General features: G+C 44.1%; 1 protein-coding gene across 2 annotated transcripts in view; it reads left to right on the top strand.

Annotated features, from left to right (window-relative positions):
- The window catches only part of CEP192 (centrosomal protein 192), a 142,905-nt gene that overhangs the window by 79,198 nt on the left and 49,500 nt on the right, over window positions 1–14,207 (top strand). For both annotated transcript variants that reach the window (XM_019524935.1, XM_019524945.1), the window contains exons 22-27: window positions 2,657–2,782; window positions 3,067–3,201; window positions 4,119–4,182; window positions 6,528–6,667; window positions 7,411–7,503; window positions 10,166–10,284. In XM_019524935.1, the coding sequence (XP_019380480.1) occupies window positions 2,657–2,782; window positions 3,067–3,201; window positions 4,119–4,182; window positions 6,528–6,667; window positions 7,411–7,503; window positions 10,166–10,284 (677 nt within the window). The remainder of the gene's footprint in view (window positions 1–2,656; window positions 2,783–3,066; window positions 3,202–4,118; window positions 4,183–6,527; window positions 6,668–7,410; window positions 7,504–10,165; window positions 10,285–14,207) is intronic.

Here is a 14,207-nt window from a genome sequence, read left to right as displayed (position 1 = left end):
TTGCCAGCTTTACAGCAGATGGTGAAAGTGATCAGTTCACGATCACTGTCACCCGGCTTCCCTTCTATTGTTAGGCTGCTGATTAGGTCATCTCCGATTGCCAGTACGAGGTCGAGCAGCGCTTTACCTCTTGTCGGCCTGTAGACTTCCTGCATCAGATAGAGGTCATCCACACATGAGAGAGAGCTTTGCGACCGCTCGGATTTGGCCGAGCGCTCCTCCCACGAGATGTCTGGGTAGTTAAAGTCTCCCATGACAACCATACGCTGGGACTGTGTGGCCTCAGCCAGTTCACTGTTGAACTCTTGTCAAGGTCTTGACTCTGGGTAGGGGGTCTGTAGTAGACCCCCACCATAGTATCCCCTGTGCTGTGTTTCCCACGGATTTTAACCCAGAGGGTCTCAAGTCATCCACTGTGGGTGCCAATGTTGGCTTACAGGGATGCGTAGCTTTCCTTGACGTAGACAGCTATGCCCCCCTCCCCTTTTATCTACTCGATCCCTCCTGTACAGGGTATAGCCAGCTGTCTATACCCCTGGTCCAGTCACGGGTGGAGTCCCACTAGGTTTTTGTTATCCCAGTGACATTGTAGTTATTTGCATTTAGCAGAACAAGTTCCTCCTGTTTATTCCCCAGGCTGCCGGCATTTGTGTATAGACATGCAAGTGTCCCCTTAGGGGCTCTTGCCTTGCCTACATTTTGTTCCAGGGCTGGGGCTCGGGTGGGGTCCCTTATGTGCCTTGGCCTGCTGGCTTTGCAGGGGCCACTCAGTGCGCCAGCAGTGGCAGAAGTCCCCCCCCATCCCGCAGCAGGCTTAGTTTTAAAGCCCGGTGGAGCAGGTCAGCCAGTCTAGCTGAGAAGAGCCTCCTCCCCAACGGAGAGAGGTGGTGGCCATCCCTTCCCAACAGCTCACTGCCTCTCTCTCCAAAGAGTGGGCTGTGGTCATGGAAGCCAAAGCCTTCCCGATGACACCAGCGCTGTCGTCTTTGGTTGACTACCTGGATCCTTCTCTCCCTCCTCAGCCCGTAGCCCGAGACTGGGAGGATTGAAGAAAACACCACCTGTGCCCCCACACCCTTTAACCCCGCACCCAAAGCCCTGTAGCGCCTCGTGACCCAGCTAGGAGAGTTTGGAGCCGTGTCATTGGTGCCTACATAGATGAGGAGCATGGGATAGTGGGCTGTGGGCTGGAGGAGCTCAGGGATCTTCTCCGCAATGTCTCACATGCGGGCCCCTGGGAAGCAGCAGACCTCCTGGACTAAGGGGTTGGGGCAGCAGATTTACCCCCTCAGTCCCCCTTAGGATGGAGTTTTCCATGACAAACACTTTACGTTTGGTCTTGGGGAGAGTGGGGATGGTAGCTACAGTGTCCTCTGTGTTTCCTGCAGGAGCTGGCAACTCAGCAGGCTCTGTTGCAAAGCTTCAGCGGGGCAGGGGCCTTGGTGCAGTGAGCCCTGGGGCCTTTGACCACCTTGGTCCAACCCCATGGCTGGACAGAAGGGGAGGACCCTGGGTCCTTCCTTGTCCTGTAGGGAGACCGTGGTCTACCCTCTGCCTCCTGGGGGAGAAGGATCTGGCAGTAGGAGTCAATCTCCGGCTCACAGTCCCTGATGGCATGCAGTCTCTGGACTGTGGCCTGGAGCTCCTCCAGCTGTTGCACCAGAGACCCCAGTAGGGAGCAGACCCCACAAGGGGAGGTGGCCATGCTTCCAGGCCCCAGAGCCTGAAAAAGGGACAGGCAGCCCCTGCAGCCGAAAGCCAAAGACTCTGTCTGTGTGAAGCCCGGAACCATGGGCTCTGTCTGGGTGGCTGTCTCAGAGGTGCCGGTGGGGGGCTGCAGAGCCCGAGGGGACCTGAGGGGTGCGGCGTGTGCCCATCTGTCATGCCGCTGGTAGGCTGGCTACAGCTGGGACTGTCTACTCTGGGGGACTCACAGGCAGGGCCTTGGGCCCTCCTGCTCGCCCTCCTGTGCAAACTGGCGCTAACTTGTGCGCCGGGCCCAGGAGTGCACCTGTTTGTGCAGCCTGTTTGCGAGGCTCCAGTCACGTGGCTCCCTGCCGGGCTGGATGAAGTAGGAGCTAGGGGGGCGTGACCCTCCTTGGCCAACTTAGCCCGCTCCCAGCTGAGTAGATCCCTCCCTCCATGGGCTCCTGCTTACCTGCTGGCAGGCCAGGGCTCATCAGGGGTCCTGTGGTCTTTGTTGTTGTTGGGGTCCCTGGGCTCACGGGGGCGCAGAAGGCTTACACTCGTGCATCTTGCTCTACATCCCAGTGTGATTTGCTCCTTTCTTCCATGGGTCCAGGGAGCCAATCAGGGATACTCTTTGCATTACTGTCAACTGTCACTAGTCAGACTGGGAACCTGCAGAGCAAGCTGAAATGCACAGGGGTTGCTTGGCTGTGCAGCAAATTGGCATTCAGACATAGAATCATAGAATCAATGAGTCGGAAGGGACCTAGACAGATCGTTTAGTTCGACCCCCTGCCATGGGGGGGTCAGACTAGACCCTGAACACCTGTTCAGGATCTCTGGGTCAGTTTTTCTCTACTAGAAAAACAAACCTAAGAGAATTTTCCTAGATCACTTGAACATGTGTACGCAGTCACAATTTGAAATAACTTCTTGTAAAGCATTGTTTATTTCTATCTGTCATCAGGTGGAAACAGGAAAAACTGATGGTCTAGATTTTGGTGACTTGACCTGTGGCAGTTGGAAGTCTCTTCCACTAAAACTGATCAACAAGACCCAGGCTTCTGTGCCAATCAGACTTATTATCAATGCAGTAAGTGTCAGTTTATATATAGTAACAGTGACCTTTCTGTAACAGTAAATCTGTTGGTAAGAATGAAGTTTTGATGAAGACATATTTAAATTCTTATGGGTGCTCAGATATTTAGGAATATTCTTCAATACATAAAAATCTTCAACTAGTAATTTTAACTTGACTTTGACTATATAGTATTAGTAGAACTTTACTTACATTTCTAGATGTCTCTTATCAGCCTTGCTGGTAAGAAAAATATGGTGTTTATAGTTTGTTTTTTTTAAAGTACATTTTATTGACAGAATGCAGTAGCCTGGCGTTGCTTCACATTTTCCAAGGAGCCTGTTAATGGATGTTCATTCCAAACTGGTGCATTCTTTCCAATTGCAGCACCATCAGTTGTAAACCATGTGATGCACGCGAACTGCAATGGTCAAGTAAGTAGTCTACATGTTGTAAAACTTAGTTCTTCCAGTATTGTCCTAAAAAAAATTCTGTTTTCCAATAACTGAATTCACAGTACTTATTTATAGAAAATTATAAGGAAACTGTACTGTTTGCAAAAACAAAATAAAAAAACCCACTCAATCCCATTCTTCCTTCTTCCTGCACCCCAGATTAGCTGAGTGATTAGCTAGTAATTCAGCTGTCAGTATGTTATAAGTAGATGAAGAGGATAGGCAGCTCTTTTAGCTGTTGTTTTGTTTTAAATATCAGAAAATTCCAACAGCTTATGGAATTTTTTAGTTAAAATTGGGTACAAGATTATTTTGAATTTTGACTTCATTATTCCATTTCCTCTTATGCTTAATAGTATGATCAAGGAAATCCGGATGGTTCCTAAAAATATTGGCTCACCTGTATCTAAGGAAGAATATTTGTAGCTGTAGTGTTTAGAATAAAATACGTTTTGCCTATTATCATGGAAGTGCATTTTCAAAATGATCTAAAGAAACTTGTAGTTGAAGAGTGTTGTTATAGCCATGATGGTCCAGCAATTATGTGAAAGACAAGGATTTCTTAGGGTGGTTATTGGATCAACTACGTAGCTGGGAAAAAGCTAGAAAAGCTTTCAAATGGAAGATGTTCTTCATCAGGTCTCTCATCTCAGGAAGATCCTGTGCCTAGCTTTCTGTGATTAGAGACCTGGCAAAAAATGTCTTTCATTCAAAGGCTTGTCTAACTTTATCCCAACAACGTAGTTGGTCCAATAAAATATATCACCCTAAGAAATCCTTGCCTTAAGAAACTTGTAATGCTCTATGTTCAGTACTTGCTACAAGATTGCATTCCAATAAAGTTAATTTTCTTTGTGTCCATTAAAAATATGATTTTTTTTTTTTTTTTTTTTCAGGATCCTGAAACTTTAATAGTCTGGGTTCTGTTTCATGCACCAAAGAAACACATCTCTTGTTTAGGTATAACAGCTTGACTCTTTTTTTGTATAGAAAATTTGGTGTTTAAAGTTTGCTTTAAGACTCAAGGGAAAAGTTATGAATGAAATGAAACATTTTAATTATGGCTTCTATTATGTCTTAGTTTATGAATGATCTATTTTGGTGTTTTATAGATCAGTCTATTCCCTGACTGTTGGGGAAAATATAAAAATATTTCCATTCTCTCTGATATCTTAGTGTGAATGCTTCACAATCTAAATGTGGTGACAACTATGTTTTTCTTATGTACAAGGTTTCAGAATGTGGCTGTTCATTACAGGACATGCAAATTTTTCCTCAGCTTTTATTATGATAGTTGAACAGCTGCTGCCAAAATAAAATACTGAATGTCATAAACCCCACAAAATATGGAGGCGTTCATAAGATGGTCATACGTGTGTTCTTGAGCCTTACTGAGCATGTGTTATCTCTACAGATAGGTGGTGTTAAGCTGTATTTAGCTATATATTCTTGTACAAATATCCCAGTGCATAGAAACAATTGTAATTTTGATGCAGTTTTTATGCTTTAGCCAATACTGGTTACTAGAGCAGTGATTAACTTAAGCATTCCTCACCTATTCACTCTTGAAAGAAGTAATCACTGAGGCCCTCTCTACACATTGCATGTATTGTGCAGTTAGCTGGTTAATTGCACAGTTAACTGGAAACAGCTATGCATGCAATGTACCTGTTCCGTCATAAAAAGATCCAGACAGCTATAAAGTTAGACTTAGAAAATGTGTATACCATAGCTGGTTGCTATTCAGCTTTAATTTGCACATGTAGCGGGGTCTCCCCTTTCAGCTGATGGAGCTCCCAGCCACAGGGGTGCACCATGCCACAACTAAGGGGACTCTCAGCCTCAACAGCTGCTGACTTTGGATCTCAGCAATGTACCTCACCAGTACCAGGACTCAGCTAGGTCCCAGCAGCCATCAGGCATGGCTGTGATCTCCCAGCTGCAGGGGTAAGTGGGCACCCACACAGCTGGGAGCCCCTCAGCTGAGGGGGCTCCTAGCTGTGGGAGCTTGCTTGTTGCTGCTTGCTGCTGCTCAGGATTGGGCTCCCCATGCACTAGCAGTAAGGTGCAGTAGGATCTAATCCATGATCCCACAATCATGTCTTTTACCATGTACACGTGGCATGGCAGGAGGCAAGTTTGTGTGGATCACGTATTCGATCCCATTGCACCTTTACCTGCAGGTATAGAGGGGCCCTGAGAATTAGTGTCCGAGTGTTACTCATCGAATAGGGTTGTTGGTTGCAGACCATTATGAGGCTTGAGGCATGAGACAGACCCTTCCAGACAAAAAATAATTTACATTTTAAAAGAAATCTAAGAATAACATCTGGCTAGGCAGGCTATTAAAGGATGAACATTTCTCTCAGTGGAGAAAATTAAGTGAGAAACAGTATTTTGGGATACATCTGAAAGAATGCAGATATTCTCCTAGTGGTAATTAAATCAGAAAAGAATTCTAGGCTGATAAATATGCACCTTTTTTGGTGGAGCAGGGAATGAGGGGAGGGCAAGAAGCTATATGCATAGCATCGGCTCCTCAAGAATCCAGTGAATAATACGTGGAAATGACCAGATAAGTAACTATACTTAAGCCTTGACAGGAGAGCAAGTCTTCCTCTTTTCTTTTTCTGGGCGTAGGAAAGCTGGAGTCCCTTGGCCAGTGGGCTGTGTGTTCTGGCTGATAAGAAATGTAGGAGCTGCTTTCTAACCTGTTGAGCTGGGTAAAACTGCAGTCGTGGGTTTAAGATGTAGAATAAGATCAGATTATTGTTCTGATATTTTCTTTTGTGTGTTCATTCTTATATCTCTGCCTGTATCTTGGCATATAGTTACTGTTTGTTTGGGTTCTTAAGTTTGCTCGTTTTTGTAAAAAGTCTTTTGTTGTCTTTTATAACACTTATTGTTAGTGTTGGCTGTGATCTCAGAGTATTTGACCATACTAGCAGGCCCCTTTCAAGGGTGGGTAGATGTATCTTTTCTGAGCAGGTTACTAGACAAGACTGATTCTTTTAGCTGGCAAAATTTCTGTTATGACCTAGCAATACCTAGCTGAGACTAGTAAAGCTGAGGGAAGTGACCTTTGGAGCATCTCAGTCTGTCTTCAGTGGTGAAGTTTCAGATGGCAATTAGGGGCTTACAGCTGAAGGGTACCCTTAAAGGTGCAAGAGCACCCTGCAAATGTGTCTCAGAGGTATACCATGCCTCATCTGGAGTCAGGATGTATCACAGTGAACAACAAGCACAGATGTCATACTCAAATGATTTTGAATCGTGGTTGGATTTTTTGTTCTCTTTGCCTTTAGATTATTTGGGTCCAGCAGATGAATTCGTAGCAAGAGTTGATGTGGAGGTTGATAGTCTGGGGCCTACTAATGTGATAAACAGCATTCCCCTCCGAGCAAGAGCTGGAACAGCCAGGATACATGCACCACAAGACTTGCAGGTATTCTTCTACAAAAAAGTAAGCTTTTAGTGTACTGCATCTTCTCACAATCCATGCATGTCCAAGAAAGATGTGTACCTTGTCTTTGGAAAGCAGTGTAGGAGAATATTATTTTCACAGTCATGGCTGATTGTGTGACCAAGTAAGTCCTCCAAGAAACAGTGTCCAGGGAGTGTGACATCTCATGAGAGAGTCTGAGTGAGGTAGCAGGAACTTCCTGGTGTCAGGACAGCAACAAGGTTAGCCCCCAGATGCTTGCAAGGAAAGTAGCAAGACATGTTAATTCTTTACTATAAATAGTTAGTTATTTATGCAAGTTCCTGTAAATAAGTGTTTCCACACCACAAACCTCATCAAGATACTGCATGTGGTATGGCAGGAGACTGAATGAAGCAGCTTGTTTGCCCTGAGCCAGCTCAGTTGCTGTTTCAGGCACGAGCTACAGTGTTCAACAAATAGCTACTAGAAGTTCCATGGTGTTTGTAAGAGGGCTTAACCTTCTGCTAGCTGGGCCAGAGAAGGAGTTGGCGTTTTGGCAGCCATTGGAACATAGTGTTTCTATGCTTTGATTCCAGTGAAGAAAAGCCAGCTTCCGTGGTTAAATTGCATATCCCAGTTTCAAAGGCTTGATGGGGAATGGGAGGATGTGTATGTGGAATGTGAATAAATACAGTGGATTTCTCTTCAGTCTTTGTGTTCACTGTATTTGCTTTGCTGTAAAGTGGAACTACATTTTTTTTCAGACTATATGTTTGTCAGCTAGTGTGGGTTCCTCAGCTAAACAACAACTGCCTTTAAAGAATGCTGGAAATATTGAAGTCTGTTTAAAAATTAAGGTAAGATAGCTTCTTACTAGTTTAGTAATCTTGGAAACATTGCTTCTGTGCTGCAAATACTGTGTCAAAACTGGAGGTGGCCTTAAGGATCCCATTTAACCTTCCAGTCTAGTTCTCCTTTGGGACCATAGTGCTCAGAAAAAGCAACCTGGCTGTTTTGAGGGAAGTAATCTTGAAAACTATGATTACAAGAGAAAGATTACAGCACTCTCTCTCTCCTCCTTTCACTACCCAAAAACATTTCCAGAGGTTTTATGCAAGGTAATTATAGCTATATCAGTAGTGCTCAATCTTTTGGCCTCATGGGCCAGATGAGTAGTGTGGGCCCAGATTAGGCCCCATGCTGCCTGCATCCCCCACCTAAAAAACTGCAAGCAGAGGAACAGCAAATGCTGCTGCTGTCACTTCCCTGTCATCAAATTTACAGACCCTTGGGAGCCCTGTGGGTTAGATTATACGGCCTGTGGGCTGGGGGTTGATCACCCTGAACTATACTTTGACTTAATTTTGTGAGGCAGGATTGAATAGCTACTTCTTTACTCCTAGTTGAAACACCCACTATAAAACTTTTTTAACATTTGTAGTTTAATTTTCTGTAACTTTCCTGCAGTCCCTGTATAGACTATAGCAGTCTGGATGCTTCCAGGGCTGCCGTGTAGCTGTAGGCAGTATGCAAGTAATTGCAAGCCTGCTACAGTGGACTGGGCCAACTGAGAAACATAATTGGTTGGTTCCATGGGAGTTAAAAGCTCCCAGGGTTCAGAGAGAGGGGAGCTAAGAGGCGCGGAGGGCAAGCAGGTCAGCTTTTGGATGAGCTCCGAGCACCATGCCAGGATTGTCTCTCCCAGGGCTTTGCAAAAGACTGAAAGGCAAGCTGGAAACTGAGAGACTGAGTTGCTGGAGAAACGAGAGAGAAGGAAGAGGGCAGGCTAGCAGTGGCAAAGCCCAGCCTGAGCACTTTTTGGGGGTTTGGGAAAAGACCCCATTTTGTTTGTTTGTTTTGTTGGGGGTTGCCCCAGGGAAGCAGAGACAACAAACAAAAATTGCGAGCAAAGACTTCTTGAGCCAGGCAATTCCCTACCACCTGACACTGCCTTGGATATGAAGATAATAACTCTGTTGAGTATCACATCTGCTAGTGTCAATAGAAAGTCTGTGAGGCTACCATGTGACAGACTAGAGCTAAGCCATAAGGACTGTGTGGTTGCCCATACTGTAAACATGGGCTGAGGAGAATGAGTTGTGCAGTGCGGGAGTTAGCCTGAATCTGAGAGGCAGTAGAGACTGCAGGTTTTCAGCTAGTTGCTGAAGTGGTAGACTTTAGTTGTGTTGAGTAAGGAAATAATTTGCTGGGTTCTTTTCTCCTTAATTCATATACATATTTTGTAATTAAGCAAGATATTATGCCAAGTATAAAACAGCATCAAAGCTTAGATATCAGTGATAGCAAGGGCAAGCCTAGCAAGGCCCTGAATAGTGGCTAACCATGTATTACAAAAGGATAATCCTATAAATCAGCTGTTATGTTTATTAAATTAAAGCTGGTAACTATTTTGGTTCATAGCTGAAGTTACAGAAAGGCATGATAAAAATACTATTAAGCTTAACTCTTCCTAAAGTCCCAAGATAAGCATCCCAATTCTGAACCTGGCAACATGACTCAGCAACAAGTATTAAATAATATGGAATATTGCTTTCTAAAATATGTTTCTAGTATTACATTATCTTTTTCAGTTTATACAGGAGTTTTGATAATTGCTGTATTTCTGTGAGAGCTTGATCTTTGAAAATCAAGCATCCCAACTTTTCTATAATAACAGTATATCTTAATCTTGACCTTTTAAATCTTCTCATTTCACTTCGTATCACACTGCTATTGGGTAATGTAGGAGCTTGAGTGAGTTTATTTCCATCACCCCTTGTTTTTGAGGGTTTTTTTTAAGAACAATCTCTGTGTCTCTAGTCTAGTGGCTAAACACTTTTCCTACTTGAGAGCTGTCGTTATTCTTAAGCTTGCTACCCATCCATTAAAAACCAGTTAGATGATTTCTGCTCTTCCTTTCTTTTGAAATGTGTTACTTTTTAGTAATAGTCATGTTGGTTTGTATTTATCCCGAAAAGGTTGAATTCTTGTTTTCTCTTCTAGGAGAAAAAATTTTGGTACTTCAAAATAGATGTTTACAAAAATATATTTTGTTCTAAACAATAGATACTCTTCCTTCAGAACAGTATGTGCTCAATGAATAGTCATGGATACTTGCATTAAACTTAGCAGTTCAGCAAGAGATAACATTGACTTGATTTCATCCCAAATGCCTGCATCCAAAAACTTACATGACACTTTTTTTTCTGGAGTGCTGTCTGACCTGCTTCATTCTGTCATTGTCCTTCGGGCATATGTATTGGCTGCTTTAGTTTTGTGTTCATAGCATAGTTAATTTTTAAGATGCAACCATTTCAGAAGCTTAAATTTTTAATCTGAAAACAAAAGGCTTCTGTTTGAACTATTCATCTGGTACAGAATTCTGAGGAAGTGTAGGGACCCTCGTGTGAGCTGCCTCGATTGTAGATCCTAAAAGAGAAACCCAACCAGTTGGTAACAAGCTAAGAGTCTTTGCTTACTCCTACAAAATGCATATAAAACAAATTTTCCATTTTTCAGACTTCAAATCAAGATAACTGCTTTTGTGTCCAACCTGAGGATCTGTTCCTTAAGCCTGGAGAAGAACAAGAAATAGTAGTCACATTTTCTCCAACAAGTTTAAAAGACAATGGAGAAAGGTAATGTTATAACCTGTTTGCCTGCCTATTTAGAATAAATGGTATAGATTATTTTTAGTCTGGGGTGGTGAACAGGTGTGATGGCATTAACTACAAAAAAGTGTTAATTTTTCAAATCTTCTTGTGTGCAGACCTTTTCCCATATAATGCAAAGCATGTTGTTCTTGCCAAGCTACACCAGCATTTCGGGTATCTTAGTTCTTGGAAGAAATCTCTTTTATCACCTAATTTAGCTTGCCTAGAGCTTAAAGAGATTTGGCACGCTTGATGGGTCTAGCAGTCTGAAAAAGCAGGGTTTCATAGATGTTAGGGTCAGAAGGGACCTATTAGATCATCAAATCCGACCCCCTGCCCTGGGCAGGAATGAGTGCTGGGGTCAGATGACCCCAGCCACGTGTCTGTCCAATCTCCTTTTTAAATACCTCGGAGGAAAGGGACAGCACCACCTCTCTTGGAAGTGTATTCCATATTTTGGCAACCCTCGCCATAAAGAAATTTTTCCTGATGTCCAGTCTGAATTTGCACTCTTCCAGTTTGCGGCCCTTATTTCTAGGAATCCCGACGGGCACCCTGGTAAACATGGTATCTGCTCTTTCTTGCTGGCGCCCCGCCCCGGATGAGTTTGTAGGCAGTCACAAGATCACCCATCAGCCTCCTCTTGCGGAGGCTGAAGAGGTTTGGGTCTCCCAATCGGTCCACATAGGGTTTTTTCTGTAGGCCTTTACCCAGATGAGTGGCCCTCCTCTGAACCCTCTGCAGGCCATCCGCATCTCTCCTGAAGTGTGGCGCCTGAAACTGGACGCAGTACTCCAGCTGTGGCCTGACCAGTGCTGCATAGAGGGGAAGTATAACCTCCCTGGACCTGTTTGCGGTGCACCTACTTATGTCAGAAAGGGTGTGGTTAGTTTTACTTATTACCTCGTCACATGGATGACTCCTGTTCATTTTGGAGTCGACTACGACTCCGAGATCCTTGTCCGCAGTTGTGCTACTTAGAGTGGTGCCTCCCAGACTAGAGGGGTAGTGATGATTCTTCCTCCCCGGGTGCAACACATGACACTTGTCCTTGGTAAACTGCGTCCTATTCTGTTCAGCCTGCTTCCCTAGCCTGTCCAAATCAGCCTGGATTCACTCCCTGCCGTCTAGTTTGTGTACCTCACCCCATAGTTCGGTGTCATCAGCAAACTTGGACAGGGTGCTTTCTACTTCCTCGTCCAAGTCACTAATGAAGATATTGAACAGTACCAGTCCCAGGACAGAGCCTTGGAGGCTCCACTGCCCACGTTTCTCCAGGTAGAAACCGACCCGGCCACCACCACTCTCTGGGGGCGTCCCTTAAGCCAATTTTCTACCCACTGGACTGTGTAATAATTTAGATTGAAACTGTTTAGTTTATTTATCAGAATTGGCTTTGACACTGTGTCAAAGGCCTTCTTAAAATCTAAATAAATAACATCTACTTCCTTTCCTTCAGCCAAGCATTTAAGATTCTTCCTGCCATTGTATCTGTTTTCTGAAGACTGATCTCTTTGTGCTCTTCAATATTTGTGGAAAACAGTCTCTTTATTCTTGAATTGTATTAAACCCTAAACCATCATCTGCAGAAAATAGTGCTCACTAGTTCATTAAGTGTGTTGGCCCATATCTTTAATGGACATTATTCAAACCATGCTCAGAAAATGGGATTGTTCACGGGGGTTGTTTCATAGCGTTCGTCGTATCTGCCCTCTTCCTAAAAGTTATATTTACAACAGGCCTGTGAAACAAAATATCAGTTTTACATCTGCAAAAATGCTTTGCTTCTGTGAGTCGCCTCTGGTTTACATAGACTAACATTATTTTACGTAAATTTCCTTTCGATCCAGTAGGACCCTTTGTGTCCAATCATTTTTTCAGACCATTTTCTGAACTTGATTGTTCTGCATTCCAGAAACTGTTCATTTCTGTACCATTTGAATAACATTCTCTTCTGGCCTTTATTGTACATTACCTGTAAAGGTTAAGTGGTTCTTATGAAAAACCAGCTGCCACATACAAACCTAAAATTTGGCTACATTTCTTAAGCCCCATCTACATGTTCCACTTAAGGTGAGGTTAAGCAGTTAATCATGCCTTAAGTAGTCACCTGGCCACATGTTCATTCAGTTAATAGTGTGATAAAAAGCGGAATATGCTACAAAGTATGCATAGTAACTTTGCAGCTGCTTCCTGTCATGTCATTAATTGAATGTATGGCTGTCAGCTGATTGGAGTTGCAAGCTGGTGTGGCCCATGTGCACCTCCAGGCCTGGGAGCTCCCAGCTGATGCTGGCTCAGCTGTGAGAGCACTTGCTTCCATCAGCTGACAGGGCTCCCAGCTGTGGGGGGCCCCGCTATGGCTGGGAGACTGCAGCTGATGCAGTGTACCAGTCACAGGGGTGCATGAAGCACCACGCCCCTAGCTGGGGTACCATGTCAGCCATGGTGTTCCTGTCCCAGGGACCTCTGGGGCACCTTTGCAGCTGGGAGCCCAGGTCAGCTGATGGGGCTCCCAGCCGTTGGAGTTTGCTTGTTGCCGGTGCAGGGAGAGCCTAATCTTGGGCTTGCCCTGCACTGGCAAGGAGGCATGATGGGATTTAATTCTCAGTCCTATAGTCGCACTTCCCTGTCATGCATGTGTGGCATACCAGGAGGTGCAATTGTGTAGATGGTGCATTAGTTCCTATTATGCCTTTATCTGCACGTGTAGAGAGGGCATCAGAGTGAACACCCAAGTGTTATGTGAGTTTTGTTCAAACTTGACACATCTGACTTTTAAAAATTAAGTACTTACACATTTTCTAAGTACTAAAGTGTCCTCACGACACATTTTAGTTTGTGTGACCCTTAAACATTTTTACCCAAATAAGGGTCATCTTTAAGTTGCATACAACCTTAAATCTGGTATTTTTGAACTTTTAAGAGCCTGAGATTGTGGTTTAAGATACTTTATCATGTAGATTTAGTGTGTGTTCTAATGTTTTAAAAAGACAAATTGACACGCAGTCCCTCACAATGACATCCGTATAGGTTGTCGACAAGTTGAGAACTTTCACAGTATAACCCGTGGCTCTTGAGTCACTTCAGTTATTGGAGTGACTGAAAGCAAATAAACAGCCATCTTCTGTGTACTTACTTCAGAGGCAACTAGGACACTTTGCAAATTTCCCAGATATTTGCTGATCACAGAGGAGTTTTGAGATTTGGGAATCTTAAATTTCTTTCCATGCTCTGAGCTGTTGTAGTCAGATATGTTTGCCTACTTTTTCATTGCCTTGACCCACTTCTGAGTTTTGAACTGCCCCATCCAACTCTAGGTTAGGGTCACCAGTCTGCAGCACCTGTGCCACAAGTAGCATAAGCAGCCTCCCTGTGGCACATGGCGGATCAGTGAGGGGGCAGATAAGACAGCAGCAGATAGGGCAGGCGGCAGAAAGCAGTGCAACAGATTAGGCAGGGGAAAGGGATTTGAGTGGCATGCTAGCCAAAAAAAGTTGGCCCTTATTGATCTAGCTAGTCCTACTCTCTCGTGCTTTTCTCAGTTTTTTTGCCCAGTAGATTTTTGTTTCACTCCATCCAGACTTCCTTGCATAGTCACTCTTGTCCTTTCTCAGCTCCTCACTTGATCTGCCTCCTACCCTCTTCCCTCATTACTTTAATTCCTTTCTTTACCCTTCCTTAGGACTTCTCAATCCCAATTTCCTTCTTTTTTTTTTTTTTTTTTAATTGGTTCTTTATTCCAGTCTTCTACCCTTGCTTCTGCAATGTCTAGGTCTATTTGGCTAGAGCTGCTTTTTCCAAACTTCTGCTTAGGTCCAGCAAGGCAGGGTGGACCCTCATCAAGCGGGAAGTGAGTGGCTTCCTGCTCTTGGTTTGAGCCCCAAGTTAAAGCTTTTTGTCTGGGG

The sequence above is a fragment of the Gavialis gangeticus genome, unplaced genomic scaffold, assembly GCF_001723915.1.
Source record: "Gavialis gangeticus isolate Ggan-Ray unplaced genomic scaffold, GavGan_comp1, whole genome shotgun sequence".
Lineage (NCBI taxonomy): Eukaryota > Metazoa > Chordata > Crocodylia > Gavialidae > Gavialis > Gavialis gangeticus.
This window is presented reverse-complemented; position numbering and strand designations above follow the sequence as displayed.